This window comes from Nematostella vectensis, chromosome 1, assembly GCF_932526225.1.
Source record: "Nematostella vectensis chromosome 1, jaNemVect1.1, whole genome shotgun sequence".
Taxonomy (NCBI): Eukaryota; Metazoa; Cnidaria; class Anthozoa; order Actiniaria; family Edwardsiidae; genus Nematostella; species Nematostella vectensis.
The window spans coordinates 2,132,329-2,160,203 of record NC_064034.1 but is presented as its reverse complement, the minus strand read 5'-3'; the positions used below and the strand labels follow the sequence as shown (position 1 = coordinate 2,160,203).

The following is a 27,875-nucleotide window of genomic DNA, read 5'->3' as shown; positions in this document are numbered from 1 at the left end:
GGCAACCACGAAACAGACCTGTAGGGAAACCTATGTAGTTTGTATTTTTCTCAAACCAACACTATATATATATATATATATATATATATATACCACTGCCACTGAGCCAAACCCCCCCTTTTAGCGAAAGCCTAGATCCGCCCCTGACAATTCATAGTTTTGGCATCGATGGAATACACTTTGAAACATGAACAAAACAACTAAAGAAAGTTCGTCCATTCCTGACTGTTCTCTTATTACCAATTTTTTTGACGGTAACGAGGATTCAAAGCAATGCAGAAATATGGGTGCAGTGTATCTTCAATAAAGCCATCACTGCAATCAGCGCAATAAACAAAAATCAATGCTAACTGGGGGAGGGGGGAGACAACGATCTCATAGATCTTCTCATAACGTCTACGATTTGGAGAACCTTCAAGTTGATGTTACCCCATAGCCTCCTTCCCGCATCCACCGCTTTTGCCCAGAAAGCAGCAGAAAAAAGCAAGGCTTTTAGGGAATCCAGTGGCAAGGCGACCGAACAGCAGTCCGAAGAGCTTGGAACGAGTAACGAAGTCTCTATATATTTATTTCTTCTTTTTTTCAGTGTTTGGTATTTCACCCTCCCCCCTTAGCAAGGGAATCTGTTCACCACAGGAAGCCCTTCACTCTCGGCTTTTATAATGCGAGCGGAGGAGTCTAAATACCGCATTGGTTAACGCGTGGGTGTGGCCCGACGCCGTCCCCCTATGACTAGATACATGCCTTGAAGGATAAACAGGAACACGGTAGCTTCGTCTTCAATTTCTGTCAAAATATTATGGCGACACAGCTGTTAAGTACAAGTGTTTACGATGGCTCTTAGCCATAAGGTCTATACAATCTTAAATTCGATATTTTGTACGTGTTAATAGCTTGTTTGCTAAGCGGGATATTAGTGAGGTCTCACAGTTAGTGCGTCAGAACTTGGTCAAGATATCAAAGTAGATCAAGGTAAGCAAAAGATAATGATGTTAGGTAAATCTTAAAACGTTGATGAATTATTCGTTCCTTGAAATACACATTTTGGTAAATAGCAATTTCACTTAAAATTTCATCTCTTATTCTTATTAACTCGTATGGCCTAGAGTTTTAGTTTTCACTCCGTCGTCGGTTTGGCTTTTCGGTAATTCAATTTTTTAAATTAATTTTGTCGTATCGAATGTAATTTCTCTATATATTGAAAAAGACGAAAGAAATTCTTTGTGCATGTTTATCTTTATGTAAAAAGTTGAAAGTTGATTAATCTTTTTGTCTGTCTCACTTTTTTAATCTACCAGTAATGCTATTTCATATTGTCTTACCTAGATATCTTGTCAAGATGACACAATCTGTACCTAAAAGCTAAAAAAATGGTTCCAATTGATTTTGTTTATCACAGCCTTTGTTATTTCTTTCCGCCTTTGGGACTTTGTAACGGAGATAACTTTGCGTTTCACCTTATTATCATTTAGTCTCTTATAAAAGGCATTGCTCTATCCTGGTAAAAGAGATTTGTAGTACGAAATAAGGCCATAATACCTCCCCAGTCTGCTTTTCTCAGATTTTCCTGTTTTTCTCTTTCTAGTGTTCGCTTACGTACTTAAATGTTTAATCTCATTCAAAAGGTAATCTGGTCATGCTCAGGCCCCACGCTTTTCTTTGATTCGCGTTCGCGCTTTGCAGTCATTTCTAAACTGATAGCAATGGAAATAAGCAAAACATTATGGTAAGAAACAGATGAAAATAACCTCGGGAAATTATTTATACAGTAGCGAACGTAGTTAGAGGATATTACAGGCCATACGTCCAAGTCATACGTCCAAGCGGAGGACCCCTTGCCAGATACACCTTTCATATAGTGTTTTCAATCAATTGGAAGACGGATCTGACGTAACTCGAAAATTCGTCTAAAAGACATATATACTTAATTTTCCAATCGAAAAATCAATCGAAGTCAATCGAAGATTTGACAAATAAGCCTAAGCCTTACGCAGATGAAAAGAAAATGGTTGCGTCGGGGCATCAGAATAAACGAAAACGGCAAAAATAAAAATAAAAAGAAAGAAAGAGATCTCCGTTAAATAGCAAATGACGAAAGTAAAGCACGGTTTGGTATCATCACAATCACATATCCATCACAATCCTTATGACTCAATCTCATGAAACAATCTAACAGTCTTTTGTCCAGTCATATATCATAGGGTAGCGCTACGCACAATATCATGGCATCGGTCGGCACGGTGCCTTGTCCGGCATAACCCACACGCAATGCCAAACTCACAGGCTTGTGTTAGTTGATTAAAATTATATTTAAAGAGTTGGATAACATTCTATTAAAAAACCTTCGAAAAAAGAAAGACTGCAAGCCATAAATACACTCTTATCTCTGTCGCCATGTGGTTGTAAGTATCAGGACATTTTTACGCTGAGAAAGATCTAGGCATCGGATAGTCTCCTTTGCAGCCGTCCGCGTTTGTCTGTCGCGAAAGCGCTGGTGATTGGAGCGCTTTCGCGACTGACAAACGCGGACGGCTGCAAAGGAGACAAGGTTTCTGATTGAAAATGGCTTTTGCCTCCATCTTCGTTTCCATGTTTGTATGATTAATAAATTTTTAATTAACGTCCTGACCATACTTTTTACTAACAAGTGAAAATTTCTAGTTGCGAAGATTTAATATGTTTGTGTGAAGACATCATACTGTATGCTCCAAGCCATAAGTTTACAATAATCTAAATCTACTGAAAAAAAGGAGAATTATTGAATAAGCGAAATGTGATCAAATGTTTGCCCTCGGGTGATCGTGCTGCGAGAGGCACAAGAAGCAACACCGAAATAAAGAGCATTCATACAGACTAGTAGATAATCAGTACTTTCAATGTTTAAACTCTTTTCTATTGTTATCTCGAGCTAGCCTTTGTTATATAATTTGAATCAGTCTTGATTCTTTAGTATTTTGTTCATTTTGCATTCGAGCACATCTATGACAAAGCGTTGTTTCCTCTTTTAGACGGCCAGGTAATAATTGTCAAGAGCAAACAACGAGCCCCCTTCCAATAAACACCTCGCCTAAGAGTAAAAACAATCGCCTCGCCTAAGAGAAAAAAAGGCCCAAGATTTTGTTTAATTTTTGGCCCTGTCACGTGATTGTCTAGGTGCACAAGTCGAATGTACAGTCCATAGAATATATGGAGTAAACGAAGAATCGTTGCTCTGTGCATCAACACCGATTTTCGATCTTTTCGAAGCTCTACAGCATTGATGCAGATTCAAACCAATGAAGAAACTTGCTCTGTGCATCAACACCGCTTTTCGATCTTTTCAAACCTCTACAGCATTGATGCAGATTCAAACCAATGCTATCATTCTTGCTGTGTAAGCTCACTGAGATTGTTCAATAAAGTTCTACTTTTTAAAGAATTATGCCCCGCTTGGTACTTGTACAAAATATATATGGCTGTATACTAATTTTCTAGGGCTTTAGAACTCAATAAACGATCAATAAAATCAATAAACGATTTGTGCCCGAATACGCGTATTTATTAATTTCTTTCATCTTTTTTCTTGTACTGTATGCTTGGTTTGTGCACGTTCGTGATCACGTGACAGGGTTGTTCAACATCAGAGAACGCGTATTAGTGTTTATGTCCTTTGAAGTTCGCCGGGTTTCTTAGCCATCTTCCTCTATTAACTGTGTATTATAGGTTAGAAGAAAAGTAACGAGAACTTACAGTACTACTACTATCATTGAAAACATTTCGTTATGGTTCTGAGAAGATTTCTATTCCCCGCGTGTTGTGAAAGTGCCTTTTAACTAGGGATAAGCCGAAAAAACCGCCTCGTTTGGGACACAAAACAATCAAATAAGCGCCAGTTGATTTTTTGTGAAATCTTCCGTTATGTAATCGATTTTTAGGTCTGAGTGAGAACCAGTTTTTGGGAAAGAAATTCTTCAGCGGATGCAGGCGGTTTTTCGTGCATAGCCTTTTACTTAAAGAGCCTTTTTATGACTGATGGCTTCATTCGATTTTGTCAAAAGTTAATCGCCTTCTTCCTAAAACTTAGCCACAATTCCTGAACCTTCGCTGCATGCTGGGTCTCGGCGTGCTATAAAACACGAGGTCGTTTGCTATCGGTGCTAGTGGCAAAACACCATTGACTTTGGTAAGACACAAGGTCGTTTGCTAACGACGCTAGTGGCAAAACATCATTGACTTTGATAAAACACGAGGCTATTTGCTAACTACGCTAGTGGCAAAACACCATTGACTTGCGAAGCAAAACAAAACCAAATTTTGGCAAGTCATTTTAGGAAAGCAGAAACTTTTGTTACTCTTTCTTATCCCAAGATCCCTCCCAATGATGTGGAGGCGGGCTTCTTTGTTACAACCATCTTTGATAGAAAATGAACAGTATATCTACCTACCTGAGGGAAATTAGATTATTTAATGATTTTTTTTACAAACTCTCCTGTCATTTCAGAAGAAATCTTACTACGCAACTAATTACTGAGAGCTCGATGGGATAACGGGTAACTTACTCAAGCTTGTGCCTGGTTATAGCGACTACCGCGACTCATAAATTATTCTTTTAACCTTGGACAGTATCTATCTCATTTTTATGTAGATACAATTGTTTCCACGCCCTCCCATCTTTAGGGGCCGTAAAATGGGTGTTGACTCAACAATCAGGTAAACTCGCCACCTCGATTGATTAACGTTTTAAATTGCTGCATACCTTAAGTGACTTTGAATGTATTGTTCTGTGAAGGGAAAAGAAAATCTCAGGTGCGTAGCTAAAGACGTGCAGGGGGCGCGCCAGGCCTCCACAGGTCTCCCAAAATGGGTTTTAAATTATTGGAGAATCTCCAGACTTTATATATGCGCACCGCCACCACCTTTTTTTTCAAAACCTAGCTATCCTCTTGAACCTTTAATGGATTTGGATGATTTTGATTTCCTCACTAAATCTCACCAAAAGTCACTCGAAATAGTAAGCATGCGAGAAAGAGACGAGTCACTGGTTCCTCTATATTCACCCCCCCCCCCCCCCCCCCCCCGCCCCCGCCCGCCCTCCACCGCTCTCTCACATATTGTTAGAAACTATTGTTATTGTTAGAAACGATAAAAAACGTGAAAAAATAAAACGATGAAAGGGTTTTATATTCGTTTTATAATTACCTGCTCGTTGCTGCCTAGCCAGATTGTGCTGCCTAGCCAGATTGTGCTGCCTAGCCAGATTAGCTTTTTAGTTACTTCTAGGCAGCCAATACCCAAAATCTGTAATTATTATTTATTTTCTTACTGTAATTTCTGTGTGTGGTATAAATAAAGTTATATTGTTGTTGTTGTTGTTGTTGCTAACCGAACAAAGCTATTTTATAAGGCTAATGGAAGAAGAACAGGAATATTGCAATAGGGAGGGCCACCGAACGACCATCAAACACCTCATTCAATTAAACTCTGTTTATCTTAAGATCCTTATTTCTTAGTATTCCTAGAAAATAATTGCCGGGGTTCGTGCAGAAGGTATTTATTGTGCTCTTTGGTAATGCAAAGAGACAGTTATGAAGCTCTTACCGCTAAAACCAATTACGCAATAACCGTAATTAAAATATGTTTTGCTCGCTGAAAACGGTAAGCCCATTTTATAGTTGCATAACATTCTATTTACAATCTACGAAAAATTAAAGACTGCAAGCCATAAAAACACTCTTATCTCTGTCGCCATGTGGTTGTAAGTATCAGGACATTTTTACGCTGAGAAAGATCTAGGCATCTGATTGAAAATGGCTTTTGCCTCGATCTTCGTTTCCTTGTTTGTGTGATTAATAAACTTTTAATTAACGTCCTGACCATATTTTTTACTTCCTAGTGAAATTTTCTAGTTGCGAAGATTTAAGTCGGATAAGAAGGATTAGCTTTACCAAAAAAACTTTTTTATTATTTAATTTTGTGATGATACCTCGCCTTTCTCGAACGATATGGATGATTTTAATCAGTGAATACAATAAAATGTGCCTAAACCCTTTCAGTTTTGCCTTCCTTGGGCGGTAATAGCTTGTGCTTGTCTTTTTTTTCTCTGCACAAGCGAAGTGTGTCTCTTTTTACATTTGAGGATAAAGCGCTTGTCAGCACACTGCCACCGCCATCATGGTTCTGTTTGCGTCGAGTTTGATCATGGCAACTCGCGCATGCGCGTACAGACCGCCCAACGGCCGCCTGTTTCATTTACTAAGCGCGAGAAAATGAACACAGTAAAACTCCAATAATGAGACTCCGACTTGCTAATAACACGAACTGTCCCGGTAACTCGAAATCGCCGATAACTCGAATTCCGATCGAAAACCCAAATCTTAAAATAACTCCGATTATCATCACTTTTCAACACCATCATCTTCGCATATTTGTGCTTGATTTGAGCTATTATCGTTGTTGGCTATGACTATTCATCTATTCGTTATTCTTTTCGAGCGAAATAATCCAATTTTGATGTTCCTTTTTGCTACATTATTTTTTTAATTATGCTGAGCAGAATGCCCGGAGGATTCGCTGATAAAAAACCTAACTACAATTTTATTTCTCATATTACGTATGTAGATGCTTTTGCGGGAAGAGGAGAAGGTAGTTTACCTCCTTTCATAGGTCTAATACTTGCTTATCGTCTTTTTCTCTTATATTCGTTGTTCAGCAGTCTTGTTTTAGCATCTCAAGAGATAAGAGTGATCCGAACTTTTTATTGCTATGGTGTTTTGGCAAACGCTCGCGGATAATGCAAGTAAAAACAACAGATGTAAAACGATGGTGTTTTCTTATCGGGCAAAGTCACGCCGACTCATGTTGTATTTCCACAAAAATCTCTTATCCTTCTCCGTGGCGTTTTTGCCTGTTGGGGGAGGAGCACGCTTGTGATAACATCGATTTATTCATGGATTCACTATTCTTGCGCTCCAATCACATTGTCTTGAGATTTTGCTTAAATAGTACACCATTAAACACTGAACACAGCACACTAACAACATTGTCTCTTTTTTTACTTTTTGTCAAATTGAACATTTTATATGTCACCAAACTCTACTCTTATCAAAGGGATCACTTAAGTGATGTTATAAATTATTTGTGTAGAAGACCCTTTTGACTCTGCCATTTTGTCTCTATTTGTATAATCCATATATATAGCGGTATTAGTTGCTTGGATTACATTTTGAGAGCTTGACTGCCTCTTGAGAAATCAACTTTGAAATCTGGAAAAAAATCTAAAAATAATATATATAATATATATTGAAGTCTAGTCGTTAATCTTTAGTTCGTCTACTACAGGATGTTGGAGTTTTCCTGCTGTTTTGGTTAGAAATAATTAAGGATGTGTTTCCAAAATAAACTGTAAAACTGCCACAAGGAAAATGTCAACAGCAATGTTTAAACTCGGGTGATTAGCAGACGTGCTAATGGTGTTCTATCGTTCCTTTTTCAATTTAGGTGACGGTCGCCTGCCGATAATGAAGACTTTCTAAGTGATCACATGTCGTTCAATACCTCGTGCAGCACAGTGGGAAATGGAAAAAAGCAATAAGAGTTCACACTTCAGACTGTAGACTTTTTCCGCTGTTTATTTCTTCCCTCTATACAACCTATTAGGCAAATTCAGTATTAAAATAGATGTTTTTTGTTTTTTAAACAAAAAGCTTATTCAAGGAATTGAAAGATTTCGCGGCGATTATCTGGCAAGAAGAAAAAAAAGCTTGCGCTTCTCCGTTACCCCCGCTAATAGTTTTCAATGGCGACGACCGGCAGACCAATATACGTGTAATTGTGTGTTATAACTACACTAACGAGCAAAAATTTATCCTTATTTTCAAGGACGGTTAAAAGAAATGACACGACCATTTTTCATATTATGACTCCATTTTACGAGTTCAAACACGTTTTTTCCCGTGCATATTTCCATAATAGCAAGATGGATCAAATTAAATTTGGAAGTGAAAAGGATTTTTCTAGGCAAGTGATAAAATAGGTATCCATTTCCGAGTCCGGGTGCGCACAGCTAGTCATGGAACTTGCAGGGACGCTGTGGAAACGTTAATATTACTCGAGCGCAGAGGATATTTCTTAGATGGAGTTTGCGAATAATTAACAACGGGTTTCAGTAGGGAAGATACTGTGTTGCTCCCAGCTGTCGAAGTTCCCTGTACGAAATGAACATGCACAAATACGCGCTAAATGTTACCAGCAGGGCTTAATCGAACGGCACAGCGCAGGGGACATCATGATAAACTCCTTGAAGAAAACACGGAGACGTATACAGGACTATTTACATACGATATCCAAATTGTCTTTGTATGCAAACTACGGGTGCTCTGTAATAACTCTTGCACCTGCTCGCGCGCACATATAAGACCATCATTTGCGAGAGCCGGCAGTACAACTGTCACTTATCAGCCGAAGTTTGTATCGGGGATCAAAGGGATGCGCACTAGACTGGGTGGTTAGTTTGCTAGTAAAACGCCGAATCGCTTATTTCCTAACCTGTATTGAGGTCTGCGGTTACTTGTTTAGATTTTAATGCACTACTCTTCAGCAAAAAGGGATACTTATTGGCATGGACTGGGAAAAGGATGAATACGAACCGCTTGAGATAAACACTTTGTTTCCCTGACGATTTTCTGATAGTGAAATCGATGGTTGGTGACGTCACGGTTCGAAAAGCACTCTTCAAAACATGCGTGAACGTAGTGGTGTAATGATTGCTGTCAGTTCATAGAGAGCCCTAGACGCGTGACAGCGAGGCTGTTTTATGCAGCTTTAATTCGGGAAATCCAAATAGAATTTACATCGACGGTATAAATACCCCCTACTTCGGAACGAGAGCGAATCTTCTCGCCAAACGGCGACACCGTGCACACAGGGTAAGAAGAGCATAAAACCACAATATCCTTTCGCTAAAGAGTAATACAGTCAAGTACATCATGTCACCTCTTACAAACGACTCCATACTGAATGTGAGTCAAGCTACCAGCCCGAACCCTGCCTGCCAAGGGCAGTTTGGCGCGCTACACTACATCATTGCCGCGTTCATCATCATTTTTGGGCTTACCGCGAATGGTTTCATTTGTGTCGCATTCGCCATCAAGCGGAAGCTTCGAACTGTCACTAACTACTTCGTGGTGAATTTAGCCGTGGCTGATTTTCTACTAATATTTTGCTGGATTGTTTGGATGATTTTGTACTTCATTTGCGCGGATCTTAAAGTACCTATTGCCACAATGCTGGAGGTTCTATTCGCCACCGCATCCGTTGTTGGTCTCGCGATGGTAAGCTTTGATCGGTACTACGCCGTTACGCGCGCGCTTCACTATAACTCCACAATGACCCACTCGCGCGCCCTCATCTCCATCATATGCATTTGGGTGTACGCCGGCGCGACGTCCCTGCTCTACCTTGGCCTGCTTTACACGGACGTCCAGGCCAAGCAGCTCACGTACGTGAAATACTACGTCCTAATGCTCCTTGTTATCAATTTTCTGCTGCCTTTTTGCGTCGCCATGTTCTGCTACGTCTCTATATTCTCCATAGCGCTATCCCACCTTCGTCACAGCGCTCCAGCGGGCCAGCCGACGGATCCCAACTCAAACGCCGCCATTATCCTTCGACAGCTCAAGATCACCTTCAACATCGTGATCTTGGCAGCTCCGTTTCTCCTTATCTGGAACTTTTACTACGGAATCCAGGTTTACGAATCCTTCAACGACTGGGAAATGGTGACGTCTTCTGTCCTTGGCGAATTCTTCGTCTCAAACCTACCGCAGCTTGTGGCGACCATCAACCCACTTGTCTTCATCTGCTTGACCAAGGATCTGAGAAGGTTTGCGCGCAGCGGCTGCCAGTGTCTTGTGATACGTCGACGTGGACACGACAGGGTCACTTTGACGGAGACTTACCCCAACTCCACTCAGTACACCAGCGGCTACCCAAGTAATGGCGATTTTGCTTCCACGAAGGTCTGAGAACGTTGCGCAGTTAAGGGTAGGAAAGAGGGGGCTTTTGGGGCTTTATTGACAATGCCTTCGCTTCCATCCAGGTATGAGAACGCTGCGCAGTTAAGGTTGGGGTTTACTGACGCTTGCTAAGTTTGGATATTATAGAAGTTCGCGGAGCTTGATTTAACGGTCCCTTCGTCTGTAGAACTGGTGCAACGGTTGAAATGGCTTCGCCTTCACTAATGATTAAAGATAACTACGCAGACGGGAAGGCTATGGAGTGATGAGCGAGCCATTTTCAATGTAGAAACCTTAAGGTAGTTTCATAAAACATTTACGTTTCTGGAGCTGCAATGGGTTTGTATTTACAGTCTATATTGGGCAAGACGAGAGAGACAAAAGTAACAAATGGAAGCCTTTTCTCAGACTCGAGGGCAACAAGAGAGATACCCAGGAACTGTGCGTGATAATGTCAGTCTCATCATCCAGCCAGTAAAAACAACGCTGTGTCAAGCAAAGTTTGCATGATTCCGCACACACAACGACATTAGAAATATATGAGGCTTTACGAGCAGGAAACACTAGAAAAAGAACCTGCTTAAAACTGCCATGGCAGACGTTATATATACTTATTTAAGGTTATATTTCTCTAAATATCCCCACAAAGTCATCGGGATAATCGGGAATACTTTCGCGATACATGTATATTCATTACGCAAAAAAAAAAAAATAATAATAATCTTGGTAGCTGCATACGTAGTCTTAGTTAATCGTGCGAGATTGGCCCCGCCTAAAAGTACCTAACTGTAGCTTAATAACTGAACAGACTTGCCAATTAGAAGATAGCTCCTGTAATATCCTGACGCCATGCACGAGCTCGCTGTATGCGCAATATCAGTCTTAAAAGCTGCGTACAAACAAATGAAAACAGAGTGGGCGAGTAAGGGTCGTTTGGACGATATTAGCGTTAATGGCAGCTTTTTACTTTTGTGAGTGACTTTACAGTTTGCCAGGGGACGTATAGGCGGATGCTAGTCTCCAATTAACTGCAAATTGTATAACCAGCATAAACGCACAGTCATTCGGAGAGTGAGGTTTGCTGGAACATTTACTTTAACACATGCATCGCTTTTCGCTGTTTCGCCATCCGAGAAGTTTGTTTCTTCACAACCGCCGTCTCAAGCAGACGGAGCATTTTCACGGGGCGTTTAACCAGTAATTATAATCAAGCAGGTGTTGACGACATCACCAAAGGGTTATCGCGCTAGTTTTGTATAGAGTAATAACTGAAATATATAGTATTTGTCATTTTGCTAACAAGTCCAAGGCTGCTTAGTGTTTGTCCTAGTTAACGACCTATTGTTTTTACAAAAGGGATCAGTAGATGGAAGGGTCTTTCAGGGGTAGTACAGTGATTGATGGTAGTAGATTAGCCCGATAATGCACTGTATAGCTCTTTTATCCCAGCGAGCTTTTTAGCGTAATAATAAAAGATAAAATAATCCGTCAAAGCGGTGTTTCAAGTCTTTGGAAAACATTTATTTTGAATCTCCTCTCAAGATGTGATTCCCCACTTTAGAATATTAATGCTCTTCACTCATGTTGTCGCGTGCTGCCACCGCGAGGTCCTTTAGCAGTTGTCTTGAAGAAAAGCCACTCATTACAATAAAAACTAAAAGATTGTAGTTACGTTGTCACGCGTTTGACAAAATGAAATATTTACTCGAAAAAAAATTTCTAAATGGGTCTGTTATCCGTTAGCTTGTTAAGAGTTTTCCTTATCAAACACGTTCGCACTCGAATTGTGTATTCAAACACGGAAAATGTCATCGACCCAGGGTTAAAAGGACCCGCGAACAGGAAGTACAAGAAATAAGAAAAAAATGTCAAAGGAATGTTTTGACACCAAAGAGAGCATTTGATTCCTCTTTTATATTTGCATTATGGGAAATTAATTATCTTTTTTTATGAAGGTTTACTTTAAAGTGGCCCTCGGAGGCTTGTTTGGAAAATCTGAGAAACAGTGGGGGCGGAAAGCAATCGCTAAGTTGATGTCGAAGAAATGGGATTTTGCTTGCAAACATCAAAAAGCAGCTCATTAGTTGCCGTCACAAAGGCAGAGATTTCCAGTGGCCTTGGAGCAGAGTTTAATGTCAATATTCGGGGGTGGTCGCCCTATTACAGCCTAGCCCTGGGTGTTATAGCGGGAAACAACTCAGGAACCATTTGCGAATTGGTACATCTAATGGCAAGCATAACCAAATTAAGCATAAAGCGATTGTGATTTTAGTGCTGAAAATCTATTATGAAAATATTTATGAAAATTCATTTTCGACTCAAAAATTCATCCAGACAATGATTTATTTTATTCATGTCTTTATGTTTTGATCTCCTCGTGTTTACCTCGCTCTAAGTGTCTTAAAGGCAAAACAGACCTCATCATATCCGTTTATATATTTCAATTTAGATTTTCTAAAGGCTGTACTTTTCTATTAAGGATGTAATTTCAGGGCCCCAATTCTAACGCTAAGCTCAATTACTTTTTATTTGATTCCAAGCTCCACGCTGTGTTGCGCTATCAGAGACAAATTTCGCCTTCTTTTGCTTCCCATCAAATTACCGCCTTTAGTACCGAAAGGCGTTCGTATAAGATCGCTTCTACAAATGTGTAATGAACACTTCCCTGACTAGACGGAAAAGTATTATTTTCGTGTGGGTATTAAGTCCATTATTCCCTAGTGTATAGGATTTCCGAGCAGCGGAGCGATCTCAAAACAAGAACGACGGCGGAGTTTGATAATAGCCATTTGCTGTTTGAGTGGCGAATTCTCTCCTTTAAAAGCGTGCCGAGCGTGTCAAGCGTTACGAGCACCGTGTCCGTACCATGTGACCGTCGTAAAATATGTACTGTCGATAACGACATTTCCCATTTTTTCCCATTTCATTGAAAATTTTTCTATTTTTATTGTCCATAGTTGGATTTTATGTTACAACGCTCATATTAAGATAACCTTTATCCAGATAACCAGTGATTTTTCCAAAATGATGAAGCTAAACTATTTCTCGGACTATTTCTTGATGTTCAAAGTTCTGCATCAGACTACAGAAGCAAATATTTTTGTTCTCCTTGCAAACATCCAGACTTTGTAAAGGAAAAGCTTCCCTTCACAAACCAGAAACTTTAAATATCCCATTCTATGTTATTTGTACTGTTTCGCAGTTTTTAACACTCCAGATTTAAAAATACGCTTATCTATCTATCTAAAACTATCGCAAGAGTACCTCACAGACTCCAAGTTGAAAAAAAACCCCTCTTTAACCGCTCAACGCAAGAACTATTCCAGCTACTATTGTTTCAACACGGGCGACACATTCCCCTTAATTCTGTAAAAGTTACTAAGTGAAAACCATTAATAAGTCAAGATGGATTGAGTGTGTACTTATGGGTTGAAAGTGTGACTTCTCGACATTGTCGCCCTAGACCACCTTTATCTATACTCTTGAGTGGAGCCAAGCATATGACATTTTCCAAATGAAAATTCATCTTTTAGTGGCTCTATTTATGTAAGAAATGATAAACTACCATTATCAGTCATGAAGCATATTATTCTGATGGTTTCATTTTGATGGTGTTTGTCTAGAGAAGGGTCCACGTGAATTGCTTTAGCGAGTACCGATTGTTTCCGTGACGAATAGCCTCACTTAGTAATAACCTTCTTGTCAGGGTTTCGTGTCTGGAATGACTTTCTTTACTTGCATTTATTGACGCTTGTAAAATTAGAAACATTTTGTTGAACTAACAAGGGGTAATTTATAAAGGTGATGTTTACCGTTAAAAATGAAACTCTGTCGAACTGTAAACATTCCCAGCCGGTAGATTTCTTTTTTTTTTCATAAACAAAGAGTAGCTCCAAAAATGATCTGAACAGGCTGAACTAAATGTTGACATGTTATTAAGCACAAAACCTTACTAATAAAAAGAGGAAAAAGGAAGCTCAGCTAATTTTTTGGTTGGTTTACACTATTTAATGCAATCGCAAGTTTGCAACACTTATCACAGTCAATAGGACTTTTAGAGTTTTTAGAATTTATCGGTAAAGTACTCGTTTGGTTACTTAAAGATCTTTTAAACCCTAAACTGATCAAATTTTTAAAATATTGCTGTTTTCGTTTTTCTGGGTTCACAAAATGGAATTTCATTAAGTCTATTTAATGGAAATTTCATTCGATAGGTGAAGTCTTGCACATGGAGTGAACAGATATCATAATATCTAAAACAAAGCGGTATCTTCCGACACGTTTTTCCCAGAGGATCGCCGTTGAAATGGAGTTTGAGAATGATTTACCATTTCTATGTCGGTTTTACAGGATTTCCCTAAAATTTCCAATAAAATGTAATTGAATAAAAATAGAATCATGTAAATCGCCGGGTGTTTCGTCTAGCCCTTTTATCGCACCTTGCCCCTATGATAAATCAAAGATATGTACCACGATTATTTGAGAATTTAACGAAGCCTTCATGTTTATTGGCCGTAAGAAATAGTACTCCGCGGTGTCGGTGGTTGAATATGTGGATAATGATATCTTGTTTGTTGACTGTGATATTTCGTTTGGCTTTTAAAAGTCGGCGTGTTTTTTCATTGCCATGGAAAACATTTTTTCGCTCTTTTACAATTGAATTTATAGCTATATTTATTTCAAAAAAGGTTGCATTTACAATTCGTAGGTCATGACCCGCGCTGTCTCATGGTTAATATTTAAACAATAAAACGCAATTTCTTGAAAATGATACAAGTTAAAGAGGCACATAACAATAATGAAAACATTTAATTAAAAATGCATTTGTTAAAAGTACACCTATTATATATATATATATATATATATATATATATATATATATAATATTGAAAACGATAATGAATTTGCTAATAAACCAATGGGCAGGCCTTTGTTTTTGCAGTTATAGAAATCTGAGTGTGTTCAAACACCTTCTCCACCCCCCCCCCCCCCCTACAAAGTCTATCGCTTTTAATGAATTCCTCAAGTCCAAAGCACTTCCTCCCCACTTGACGACCATTACAAGAATCTACTGATAAAAGCTTTAATGTCCTCTAGTAGCACGGTTCTCTCATGAGAAAGATGTATAGACGTCATCGTGCACGAGGATTCGCGTCTGGCAGTGAAGTGCTACACTCTAACCCTTCTATACTCTTAGATATAATCACGGATTTATTTCAGTTATCAAAAGATGAGTAGCAATTGAAACACGCGAGAGAATATCAAATCCCGAAATTTCTTTTTTGTGTATTATTTATTGTTTGCTTTTTAGTATTTTGTTTATATTTTTGGTTGCGCTAGGTCACCTTTTTTCTCTTTCCATCTTCTGTAATTATGCAGTTTCAAGTACAAAGTTCTATTTTTTCTCTGCAATTTTTAGAACCACATGTAAAAAAAATAAAAGGGGGATAACCGACCTGTTTTAATAAAACATAGATCAAAGCTCTCTGAAAGATCCGCATCCAACGAAAACAAATATAAAATGTTATTAAGAAATCTCTCCTACTGTTAGCCAATGCATTAGACAAACCCTCGACTATGCTTTATTAGAATCTTGTACGCGGTTATGAGGCTTAAGATAAGACGACAGAATTAAGACCCGAGTACTCGATATCTCTCGTGATTGGCATCGAGTTATGCGCATTACAAAAAGCTCTTTAGTACTGCCTTCTTTTAGCAACCGCCCTAAGAAAAACACCCAGAATCTTGCTTAGACTATAGTTTAGGTAGATTAGTCAATAAGTGTGCGAAAAGGAACAGGAGAATTCACCCTTTTATAGTTGCCTTTTGGCTTTTTTGGTCCTTTGAGCCGGATTTACAATGGTCTATATGTTTTCAGTGTCTAATCCTCTTCATGATCCGGATCATCTTAGCAATGCACTCTACGCGAGGCTATATTGGCATGATTTATTCCTTCTTTCTCTGTAGTTATCAATATCCGGTGTTTTTGTGAAGACATTGTGGCGTGTACTCAGCCATTGATACATGTAATAATAACATCATTTTCTCCTATCTTAGAGTTAAGAGTAATGTGATTTTTTGTCTTTTGGGCGGGGAAGGAGGAAGGAGGGGGAGTGAGGATGTTCGGGTGAAAAGTTTAAAATATATAGTATACATTTAGCTGGGATGCTGTATTCTGAGAACGCAAATACGACGTGGTAGAGCCAACAGTATAGACGGGTCCGGGGCCACCACACACACGGCTTTAAACACGAAACACTTTTTATATGAGCTGTGACTTTCAGTCGCTACGAAATTACTCGGTGTTCATGTTTAATTTGGTATTCTGAACATGCTATGAGAATAGGCCTAGGCCTAGTAAATGTTGATACAATTTATTTTCTAGCTTGAACCCTTCATTTGAGTAATAATATTCGCTAACAAATGTTGGTATTTTCTTTAACCGTGTGTTCCTTTTATTGTTTTGTATCTCTAATCTACTTAAGGCAATTCTACTAAGTCTATGTCCTTTTAAACGTTTTTCCTTGAGCACTTTTTGCAAATGTCGATGATAAGGGATTCACGATACCAAGAGCATATATCAATAAACCGACCCTTTTTTCATTGTAATCTTGATGCTTAGGTCATATGCCGAATAGTGTTTCTATCAAAACCATTTGGATACTTGAGACTGGCTATGCTATTCCGCTATGACTGCCTCATGTCCGTGTGTCTTAGTTATCATAAGGGATTGCTTTTCATCTCCAAAGGCCTCCTATTTGTCTGCCTAGTGACAAAGCAGGCCTGAGGTGGTCTTTAAGATCTTTAAAAGCTTCCTTTGCTGTCAGTGGTATTTACTACCTCATTTCCGACAGGTAGGTGTGGTAACCCGGAGCTTCTAGCGAGTTGTGTCGCTCATCTATCGAACATGTTTATATCTTTAGTTACTTCCAGTCTCCGAGTAGTCGATTTTCCGGCAGCTGTTGAGCAAATGTTCCACGGTACTTACAGTCTCTCAGGATTTAAAAAGCATTTCGATACTCAGTGATAAGCAGGTGCCACCCAAGCAAAGTTTGGGATAGGGGGTTTTCCCTTAGCAAAGTTCTGGATAGGGGGTTTTCCCTTAGCAAAGTTTGGGATAGGGGGTTTTCCCTTAGCAAAGTTTGGGATAGAGGGGTTTCCCTTAGCAAAGTTTGGGATAGGGGGTTTTCCCTTAGCAAAGTTTGGGATAGGGGTTTTCCCTAAGCAAAGTTTGGGATAGGCTTTTCCCTAAGCAAAGTTTGGGATAGGGGGTTTTCCCTAAGCAAAATTTGGGATAGGTTTTTTTCCCTAAGCAAAGTTTGGGATAGTGGGTTTTCGCAAAGCAAAGATTGGGAAAGGGGTTTTTCTCAAAAAAAGGTTGGGATAGGGGGTTTTAACAAAGCTTGGGATATGGGGCTTTCCTCTTTGTATGGGAACATGACTCGTCATTCCTGTGAAGTAAACAATCAATCGACACTGTCTGCTGTCATCCAATCATATCGATACCCATCCTCCCTGTTATCCAATCATATCGACGCTCATCCTCCCTGTCATCCAATCATATCGACGCTCATCCTCCCTGTCATCCAATCATATCGACGCTCATCCTCCCTGTTATCCAATCATATCGACGCTCATCCTCCCTGTTATCCAATCATATCGACGCCCATCCTTATCCACCATCACATTGATGTTGGTCTCTCGGTCATCCAATATCAAAGGGTCAGTGACGAGGGGTGTAACCAGGAGGTAGAATATGACACCATGATATGTCACCATCAGTAAAGCAAACACAATCTTGTATAGATCTTAGTCAACACTAAGCCTTCATCAGTAAACACAATCTTGTATAGATCTTTCGTCACTATGACGCCTTCGTTAGTAAGGCAACACAATCTTGTTTAGACAAATTGTTTTAGAGTAAGTAACCCAATATATTCTTGTTTAGATCTTGTGTCACCATGTCCTCAACATCGACCCCGCCCACAGCCAGCGTGAACCAAACCGAACCCCTCCCCAATGATGAATTCTTCAGCCTGGAGTTTATGATCGCATTCCAGGGCACTCTGCTATTTCTGGGCCTGATTGGCAACGGTTTCATCATCTTCGTGTTTTTCCGCAAGCTCTCGATGCGCACGGTGTCAAACTATATCATTGTTAATCTCGCAGTGACGGACATCATCTTCGTGGCGGAGATGATGCTCTGGGTGGTTCTAGCGATCACGCAAGTCGCCGATAGATTCCTGTACAACTTGTTTATCTCGATGGATATCATCTGTATGACCTCGTCCATGTTGTGCGTCACACTGATTAGCCTGGACAGGTAAGACCTCGAATAGGTATTTACCATCTACTCCTGGTTTATTCTAGAAGACCTAAAGTATAATTAGTTCTGATGTATGCCAAAAGTTGAGAACCAGTTTTGGTATATCATATTCTATTCTGGACAACGAACACGGCTATTTGGTTATTCTGATTGATTATGCCTGTTTTTACAGGTTTGATTTCAGTCCCGATAGATAATAGCAGTATAATGTTATGGTCGTTATATCTTTGCGTGTTGAAAGTATTATCGTATTGACGCGACTTCTGTTGTAAACGATTTTCTCCCGGATGGCGATAGGGGGACTCATAAAACAGACGAGGGTGATCGTAAAACTTTTAATCTTAAGGGATAGTCCTTTGGATGTGGTAAACAGCAATAGGTACCCCTTAGATAGCACATTGATTGTGGTCGAAGCAATTTATTCTTATCCCTAAGAGATAACGGTAGCGGCCATGAGACAGTTCCCTCGAGCTTTCAATAAACTTTCTGTTAATTGTTATCTTCTTATATTGACTTGGCTGCTGTCTTGTTTACGTCAGATACTTTATCTCACATCCTATTTGTAATAAGTTGACTTGAAGGCTTTTTATTACCTATTTTATTAACACAGTACAAAACATGGCGGACTACACGAGGAACTCAATCCGGGTGCGCATGTGCGAGAGATATGCTAATTAACCGGAAGTAAAACTACAACATCCCCTTCTCTAAGCTGAAAAGCTGAAAAATTACATGAGTACAAATGTGACTGATAGTGTCCAATTAGGGGTGTAAAAAAAAACAAAGAACTTTGCAGTACTAATAATAACATAGTTCCATATCTAATGTTTGTGTAGCAAATGCTACAAGTTCAGTCTGTCTGGGGGCTTCACTGTCCGTGTTGATCTGCGTAATGGTGGACCACTTTGGGTAGGTGTGGACTTCGCAGGGGTACCAGGTGTAGATGTCCTTGGCTCTGTTGGGGGTTGGTTGCCGTTAGGTGCTGGTTCTGCTACAGGCTCGTAGTCATCAGTAGCTGAGGTATTATTCAAGCTTAGTTTTTCACCTGTGGGACGAATGTGTCTGCGGTTTCTGGTGAGAGTACTGCCATTGGCCATGTCCACAATGTGCGAGCGTGGGGTTGGCGCAGCGGCTCGAACTATTCCTGGCTCCCATTTGGAGTTGAGGGGGTTGAAGACTCTGACAGCGTCCTGAGGGTAGACAGGCTGTAGACACTTGGAAGTCCTGTCGTAATATGATTTCTGTCGGTCTTGTCTGGCTTGCAGCTTGACATTGGCATCATAGTCAGGTTTGTTCAGTAGTGCATGCCTGGAAGTAGCTGGCAGGTTAGACTGATATATTCTGGAATTTAGCAACTCTGCTGGTGATGGCAGGGTGTGACCCAAAGGGGTTGTTCTCAGGCACAGCATGGCTAGATGTGGGTCTTGCCCTGATTCCTTGCATTTTTGAAGGAGATCCTTGACAGTTTGCACATTTCTCTCTATGAAGCCATTAGCCTCCTTGTAGTATGGGCTTGTAGTTGTGTGAATAAATCCATAGGTGCTGCTGAAACCCTTGAATAGAGCAGACGTAAACTGGGTGTCATGTCCTGTGACAAGTTTGTCTGGTATGCCATGTTCCTCAAATATTCCTTTGAGGTGAGCGATGACAGTTGATGATTGGATGTTAGTTAGCTTGCGCACAATTGGGAACTTACTGTAGTAATCAGAGAGTAGTAAGTATGGTGAACCGTTCCAGGAGAACAAGTCAGATGCTAGGGTGTGCCAGGGCCTTGGTGGAACATCATGAGGCATTAGCGGTTCTTTAGTGTTCATGGACTGATTATGCTGACAGGGAGCACAACTCTTGACCATGTTGTCGATGTCGGCATTGATGTTCGCCCAAAAGACTGATCCCTTGGCTCTGAGCTTGCATTTTTCCGCACCCTGGTGTGCATAGTGTAGCTGCTGTAGAACATCTGGTTGCAGGGTCTTTGGAATTACAATTCGGGTACCCTTCAGGACCAATCCATCGGCGACAGTAAGCTCGTCACGATAGTTCCAGTATGGGTGTAGTAACTCAGGGCATTCAGCTCTTTTGTTTGGCCAACCTTGGGCGATGACGGCACGAAGTGAGTGAAGTGTTGTGTCCTTCCTCGTCTCCTCTTGGATCTGCGTTATCCTAGTAGGGCTAGCATTGAGGTGCAAGTGTAGCTCATGTATAGAGACATCAAGTCCAGCGATAGTGTCACCGGGACTTGGGTTAAGTCGTGAGAGGGCGTCGGCCAGGGGTATGTCCTTCCCTGGGACATATCGAATGTCGATGTCATATTTCTGTATCCGCAGCATCATCCTGGCAATGCGGGGTGGCGCGCTGGCCAGATGCTTTTTGAATATTGCCTCCAGTGGCTTGTGGTCCGTGTGGACCTGGACGTGGCGTCCATAAGCGTAGTAGTGGAATTTCTCGAGACCATGGACGACTGCAAGCATTTCCCTTTCTATGTTGGAGTACCTCCTCTCGGTTTCAGTGAGTAGCTTACTTCTGTACTCCACAGGGCCTTTATCTTGGATGAGTGTCGCGCCGAGGCCACGTTGAGATGCATCCACCTGGATTACGACAGGCTTGGTGCTGTCGAAATACTGCAGCGAGGCTGGCGATGTGATGAGTTTCTTGATGTCATCTACAGCTTTCTGGTGTTCTGGGCACCACTGGAATTGACTACTTTTCCTTGTCAAGTCCCAGAGGACCGCTGCTGTTGAAGCGAGGTTGGGTATGAAACGGCTAAGGTATTGCGTCATACCTAGGAAGACTTGGAGATCTGTGAGGCTCGTTGAAGGATCCATGTTGTTGATGGCTTCGACCTTAGCAGGGTCAAGTTTCAGACCATCTGCACTTAGGGTGTGTCCGAAGAAGACAAGTTCCTTGCTGGCAATTTTGCATTTGTCAGCATTGAATTTCAGACCAGTTTCACGGGCACGCTCCATTACTGCTTTCAGGTTATAGTCATGCTCCTTACGGTTGCGTCCGTAAACAACTATGTCGTCTGTGATGCCTGTCACCCCAGGTAAGTCACCAAAGGTTTCATCGACCTTCTTTTGGAAGATGTCCTGAGCACAAATCAGACCAAAGGGTAGTCGTAGGAATCTGAATCTTCCATGGGGAGAGTTAAATGTTGTATAGAGTGAGCTTTCCTGGTCAAGCTTTATGTTCCAATAACCGCTGCGGGCGTCAACTATGGAGAAGTACTCGGATCCACTTAGCTTTGATAAGACTTCATCAAGAGTGGGTGTACGATGATGTGGACGTTTGATGGCGCAGTTGAGGTCCTTTGGATCAAGGCAGAGTCGTATGGAGCCATTCCGCTTTGTGGAACAGACTAGCGAGTTGACCCAGTCAGTGGGTTCATCAACCTTGGTGATGATTCCTTGCTGTACGAGGGATTCTAATTCCTTGCGCAGAGGCTCCTGAAGTGCTTCAGGGACTCGTCGTGGCGGGTGAACCACAGCGGGTACTGTAGGGTCAAGTGTGATATGGAACTCTCCGCTGAAGCATCCGATGCCTTCGAAGCAGTCAACATACTGTCTTAGTAGAGCTGCCTTTGCCTCAGGGTCATCCTTGGGTACTTGAGCTGGTCGTATTTCGGCTGGCTCAGCCTGGTCTTTGCTTAGACTGTGGTTAAGGGTTACAAGCTTCATTGCAGTACATGTGGGTAGTCCTAGGATCGTAGGTCCTGTCGTGTTTACAACATGAAATTCATGAGGGCTGGACTGACCGTTATGTAGTAAAGTGAGGTTGCAGGTACCGTAGTGTTGTACTTCATGGCCTCCATATGCTGTTATCCTTGTATCTGATGGGGCTAAGCTGAGGGGCTTGCCGTCTATGTCGCAGAGTGATTCTGGATAGATGTGCTTGTAGTTGCTTAATGGGATCACATTTCCTTCAGCACCAGTGTCAATCTTGCATAACAGTGGTAGTGTCCCGTTACTCGAGTTAACCTGTATGTTGACGAGCGCTTGAGTGATCTGTCGAGACATACTATCAATGGTCAGAGAGTGAAAATATAACTGTGGGGAATCTAGGGGCTCAGGTGCAGTGCTAGCATTCTCATTGCTGAGGGTGTTTATCTGTTGCTTTGATTTGTTCCGGTTTCCCCGCCTGCCTCTTCCCCTCGGGGTGGGACCTTGGGGTTTGGTGGAACGGCAAACCTTGGCCCAGTGGTTTGGTTTCCCACAGTTGCTGCATTTTGTTCCGTTTGCGGGGCACAGGGATTTTTGTGTCACATTATGGCTAGTGCCACAGTTCCCACAAGTTTGTATTTGTTTATTTTCACGTGAGTGTGTCTTGGGATGTGAAGAAGGGCTTTTGTGGGTTGTTGCGTGTACAGGTATAGTGTTTGTGCCTCTAATATCTTGTAACTGAGCCGAAGTGGCTTCCTCAGTCCTGGCTATGTCTATTGCCTTAGCGAGCGTTAGAGTTTTGTCTAACTCGAGGAGTTTAGCCTGGAAACGTGGGCGGCGAGACCCGAAAATTAGAGCGTCAATAATGTGTTCGTCTACATTATCATACCTGCATTCGCTGGCTAGCAATCTTACTTTCTTTATAAATGAATCCACTGGTTCATCGTCCTTTTGCTTCAGAGTGCGTAGTTTAAATCGTGCTAAGCGAAAATTGCTCTTGGGGGCGACGCATTCTTCAAACTTCTCCCAGTAAGTTGACAGCTTTTTCTTCTCGTCTGAGGTTAGCGACCACGTAGAAACTAATTCAATTCCTTCTTCTCCCGTCCATATCAACAGATAACTGACCTTTTCTTCCTCCGATTTGGACTTAAGCGGGCCAGAAAAGTACAATTCGACGGTTGCCTTGAACTTTTTTAGCGCTTGTTGAAGATCGGTTGCATTCCAGTCCATACGAGGGCTAGTGAGTCCAGTGAGTTCGGCCATTTTCCTTGTGTAAACTTGCTAGATTTCTCGTAAAATACCGACCTGGTATGTTTGAGAGTGATTTTCCTTCAGTTTGCTTCTGACACCATGTAATAAGTTGACTTGAAGGCTTTTTATTACCTATTTTATTAACACAGTACAAAACATGGCGGACTACACGAGGAACTCAATCCGGGTGCGCATGTGCGAGAGATATGCTAATTAACCGGAAGTAAAACTACAACACTATTCTTTCACATCATCAGGTTTTTTTACATTTTGTATTTGATGTATAGTTTTATATTTGATAGTTTTTCCCCTTAGGATATGATAATGAAATACAGAATTGCCTAGCGCCTAAATATAAACATTAGTTTTTGGAGCTGGGCATTGGTCATAGATGCATATTTTATATTATCTAGCCCTCCCACACAAAAGCGGCAAGCTAATCAAGGCAGAGCCCTACGCGCATTTCTGCCTTTTTCTGATTGACCCTTTCTTCACTATTTCATTACTTGTGAGGTTTTCCTAATCGTTTCTCTTTAATGATAATATAGGTACCTTGCTGTCACCCATCCCATGAAATACCCCGTGATCTTCTTCAAAGCCCGCATTCGCTGGTACATGGCAGCCGCTTGGGCCATCTCCTTCGCAGCTGGATTCATTTCCTTTGCACGCCACTTCACCGAGCCTTCCGAGATGCAACTCTTCAACAAAGTGTTTCTAATCGTGCTTACTCTGATAGCCTATTGTGTCCCCGTACTCTTCATATTCATCACTTGTGTTAAGGCTAGTATTCAAACAGCAGCCAGCTAGCTAGCATATTATACTACATATTTGTTTGAAGGCTAGTATTCAAACAGCAGCCGCTAGCTAGCATATTATACTACATATTATAAATATATATTATAAATATGTTCACTTCCGCTTCAAATAAAATGAAGCATGAATTTAAAGAGTCATAATCCATGAGATGCAACCTGTTTTGCCTATGCTACTACTATTCTCTCTTTCTAAATAAGTCAAAGAACATGACAAAAGCTCACTGAGTGTTAAAGGCTACGAAAATCAGGATATGATTTGCCAACAATATGCGTTTGTATTAGAATTGTTTGAGTGGGATAAAAATGCGTCACAATGGCTGCATGGGAATTTTCAAATTCTTACCTATTGTCGTGAATTTATCATACTACTGATGCTGGATCATGTCCAATCTCTTCCTAACCCCCTCTCTTGCATCAATGTCATGGAACTAGCATTTAGGTATCCACCCAACTTCCCTTCTGCCCTTACAACTACACTGTTTGCTCATGATGCATACGATATTCCTTCAGATTATGCGAGTGGTGCGGCATCACCTTCGCTGGACCACTTTTCAGCAAAACATTTGTCAGAGGAATAGGAATGCTGTCCACAAGTACACCACAAGCAAAAGAGAAATCCGAATGGCTCTCAAAATGCTTATCATTATCTTTCCGTTTGTCATTATTTATGGAGTCTACTTTGGTATCACTCTTTGTGAAATATTTTTTAAGGTATGTATCAGCTCAGCTTAGCTCAGCTCAGCTCAGCTCACTCACCTCACCTCACCTCACCTCACCTCACCTCACCTCACCTCACCTCACCTCACCTCACCTCACCTCACCTCACCTCACCTCACCTCACCTCACCTCACCTCACCTCACCTCACCTCACCTCACCTCACCTCACCTCACCTCACCTCACCTCACCTCACCTCACCTCACCTCACCTCACCTCACCTCACTTTATCTTACCATCATAGGGCTTGCAGATACCGATGAAGATAGGCTTCTTCGTTGGCTACCTTCCACACATCGTAGCGACAATCGATCCCATTCTCTATTTGCTAATCACAAAGGACTATCGGCTGGTATTGGTAGGGCTCGCAAGAGGGCAGCGCCGAAAACGGGTTTATCTGAAATCTAACTCAAAGCTCAAGCACACTGTTACTGAGGTACGTGTGATTGTAACTTACTTTCCACCTGTACATTAATCAATATTATACTGCCATGACCTCATCATAGGTGAACAAAAACGGCACTGTAAACGAGAGTATTTTTTTCACTTACTTTTGTTTTTATAAAGCATTGAGGAGACCAATCAAAGCAGACTATGTATGTATCGTCATAGGTTATCACTTTGTCCATAACTACGCGGTAAGCCCGAGCCTTTTCCACCAAACGGCAGAACGGAAAAAGTACATTTACAGACTGCGTGCAAAAGCACTCCCAGTCAGGATAAGCTCCCTGTACAATCATTGCATAACTGATAAGCCCTTTGATCAGATCAATTAGCTCGCTAACTCCTTTGTAGCGTTCAAAACATGTGGTTCCTGTGGTTCTAAAAACGATGTTTTTTTTCTAGAGTCAAGATACGGAAGAAAACTTGGCAACTGGAAGGACGCCCATTCCAACTGAAACTAGTCAAGTGGCTTCTATAACAGTGCACGAAAGCACGTCTGCCTTAGCAACAGACCCGGGAACGTCTGCCTTAGCAACAGTTCCGGGAAACCGACAAAGTGAGTCCACCTTAAAAACAGGGCAATTTAAAGACGTTGACACCCTGATACCTTCAATCAAAAGTGCTTTGCCACTTACGGAAATTGATTCACAAGGAACTACTTCATCAGCTGATTTGGCAGTTTCTTCTTGTTCCACCTCACCAGCTGGCTTGTACGTGACTTCGCCTTGTTCAACATCACCAACTGGTTTGGCAAAGACTTCACCTGGTTCCACATCACCAGCTGGTTTGGCAGAGACTTCACCTGGTTCCACATCACCAGCTGGTTTGGCAGATACTTCACCTGGTTCCACATCACCAGCTGGTTTGGCAGAGACTTCACCTGGTTCCACATCACCAGCTGGTTTGGCAGATACTTCACCTGGTTCCACATCACCAGCTAGTTTGGCAGAGACTTCACTTGGTTCCACATCCCCAACTGGTTTGGCAGATACTTCACCTGGTTCCACATCACCAGCTGGTTTGGCAGAGACTTCACCTGGTTCCACATCACCAACTGGTTTGGCAAAGACTTCACTTGGTTCCACATCACCAACTGGTTTGGCAGATACTTCACCTGGTTCCACATTACAAGCTGGTTTGGCAGATACTTCACCTGGTTCCACATCACCAGCTGGTTTGGCAGATACTTCACCTGATTCCACATCACCAACTGGTTTGGCAAAGACTTCACTTGGTTCCACATCACCAGCTGGTTTGGCAGAGACTTCCCCTGGTTTTACATCACCAATTGGTTTTGCGTAGACTTAAACTCATTCCACACCACCAACTGGTTTATCTTCACCTGGTTCTACACCACAAACTGCTTAAGAAGGGACTTCCAACTCGTCAACTAGTGTGTAATTTCTTCACCTTGTTTCAAATCACCAACTGGTTTGGCATTTTCTGCACCTGCAATCATGGTAAAAATCATTGTGACATTGTCGGAATTTGTCCAAATTTTCAAAACAATAATCCATGCAAGAAAACACAAAACCCGTAAAATAATATTTGCAACCCCTCTTAGAACCCCCCCCCCCCTTCAATGTTGCGTCAAGTGTTTTGGCGTTGGCATCATCCAACAATCCAACATTGAAGAGGGGGGGAGACGGAGGGGGGGGGGGGGGGTAAATTGCGCGTTCCATAAAGTATGTGAAAGCAGCACTCAAGGCCTTATAAGTCCATAAACGCTAAGCTAATAGTCAATAGAATTAACTTTATCGTAAAACAGTCCTGATTTGCGTTATTTTGACATTATAGGTTCTAAAGGAGCATTCAACTCAAAACAAAAATAGATTATGCGCGCATGCTTTTTCAATCGCACCGGAACCCTGTGTCTCAATGCAATGTGACCATGATTGTGGTTTCACATCACCAACTAGGGACTTCACCTGGTTCTACGTCACCAGCTGGTTTGGCGTTTTCCCCTCCGGTTCCACATCAGCTGATCGATTGGCGGTGCCTTGACCAGTCGTAAATACGCGTAGCGTTTGCGTAGGATCGCCTTTTTGTTTACTTGCAATGTCTTAACCAGTGGCATTGTTAGGTTTGACAGGTAAAATATTGATGTATTATCATAGACTAATTTTTATAGTTCTATGATAGTTTAACATTTTTAATAGAACTGTTTATATAGTTTTCATCATTCCTCTTGGCTTTTAGTATTATGGTATCATAAGTTTTACCACAGTCTATTATAGATTTATCATAGCTCACCATGTTTATTATAGCCCGACGCAATGAGCTGTTGAAAATCTTGATTGATAATTACGTAATAAATTATTCTAAATGATTATCTCCATAAAGTGCCTTTATCCGCGCCTCCGATGTAGTCGAAAAGAAAGTGCCACAAATGTCCTTATCTGCTGTACCTGGTCGGAACAGATATTCTCTTGTGAGGTCAGTCTTTGTTTCTAGCTATAAACAAGGCTAACGCTCAAAACGTCAACGCAACTACTTTGTTGCACAGGTGTACAACATCTTTTTCAACATTTGGTAGATTTATAGGTTGTCTGCACCACGACTGCAGACCACCTAATGTTTCGACAGCCTTGCTTGTAGTCTTTCTACTTATACCGATCTTTATTTCGCGTGCCATCACCTTCATATAGCGTTTAATTCCACATAAAGGGCGAATCC

At 41.3% G+C, this 27,875-nt stretch overlaps 2 protein-coding genes across 6 annotated transcripts; one reads left to right on the top strand and one right to left on the bottom strand.

Moving 5' to 3' along the window:
- The first annotated feature begins 80 nt into the window (after positions 1-80).
- On the top strand, positions 81-27,875 carry LOC5498205 (polysialoglycoprotein). 5 transcript variants are annotated; one of them, XM_048727941.1, is made up of 6 exons: positions 786-972; positions 17,941-18,315; positions 23,774-24,751; positions 25,000-25,191; positions 25,602-25,755; positions 25,903-27,875. In XM_048727941.1, the coding sequence occupies exons 3-6, from the start codon at positions 24,527-24,529 to the stop codon at positions 26,499-26,501; spliced, it is 1,170 nt and encodes a 389-aa protein (XP_048583898.1). In that variant the 5' UTR covers positions 786-972; positions 17,941-18,315; positions 23,774-24,526; the 3' UTR covers positions 26,502-27,875. The 5 variants fall into 5 exon arrangements, with proteins under 5 accessions (XP_048583890.1, XP_048583898.1, XP_048583883.1 ...); XM_048727933.1 differs by lacking the exon at positions 786-972 and adding an exon at positions 81-767 and having other exon boundaries at positions 25,602-27,875; XM_048727926.1 differs by having other exon boundaries at positions 25,602-27,875.
- On the bottom strand, positions 18,899-23,402 carry LOC125563102 (uncharacterized protein K02A2.6-like). The gene is made up of 2 exons (XM_048727919.1): positions 20,645-23,402; positions 18,899-20,284 (listed from the first exon to the last, which is right to left on the bottom strand). Exons 1-2 carry the CDS (start codon positions 23,235-23,237, stop codon positions 19,161-19,163), a joined length of 3,717 nt encoding a protein of 1,238 aa, XP_048583876.1. The 5' UTR covers positions 23,238-23,402; the 3' UTR covers positions 18,899-19,160.

Bases quoted from the DNA above. Each gene is read 5' to 3' on its own strand.
- LOC5498205 (XM_048727933.1), top strand. From the start codon at position 24,527: ATGATGCATACGATATTCCTTCAGATTATGCGAGTGGTGCGGCATCAC. The intron at 24,752-24,999 runs GTATGTATCAGC...TTACCATCATAG, and splicing joins TTTGTGAAATATTTTTTAAG to GGCTTGCAGATACCGATGAA. The intron at 25,192-25,601 runs GTACGTGTGATT...TTTTTTTTCTAG, and splicing joins TCAAGCACACTGTTACTGAG to AGTCAAGATACGGAAGAAAA.
- LOC125563102 (XM_048727919.1), bottom strand. From the start codon at position 23,237: ATGGCCGAACTCACTGGACTCACTAGCCCTCGTATGGACTGGAATGCA. The intron at 20,285-20,644 runs TGCTGCGGATAC...TTCCAAAGACCC, and splicing joins ACCCCGCATTGCCAGGATGA to TGCAACCAGATGTTCTACAG.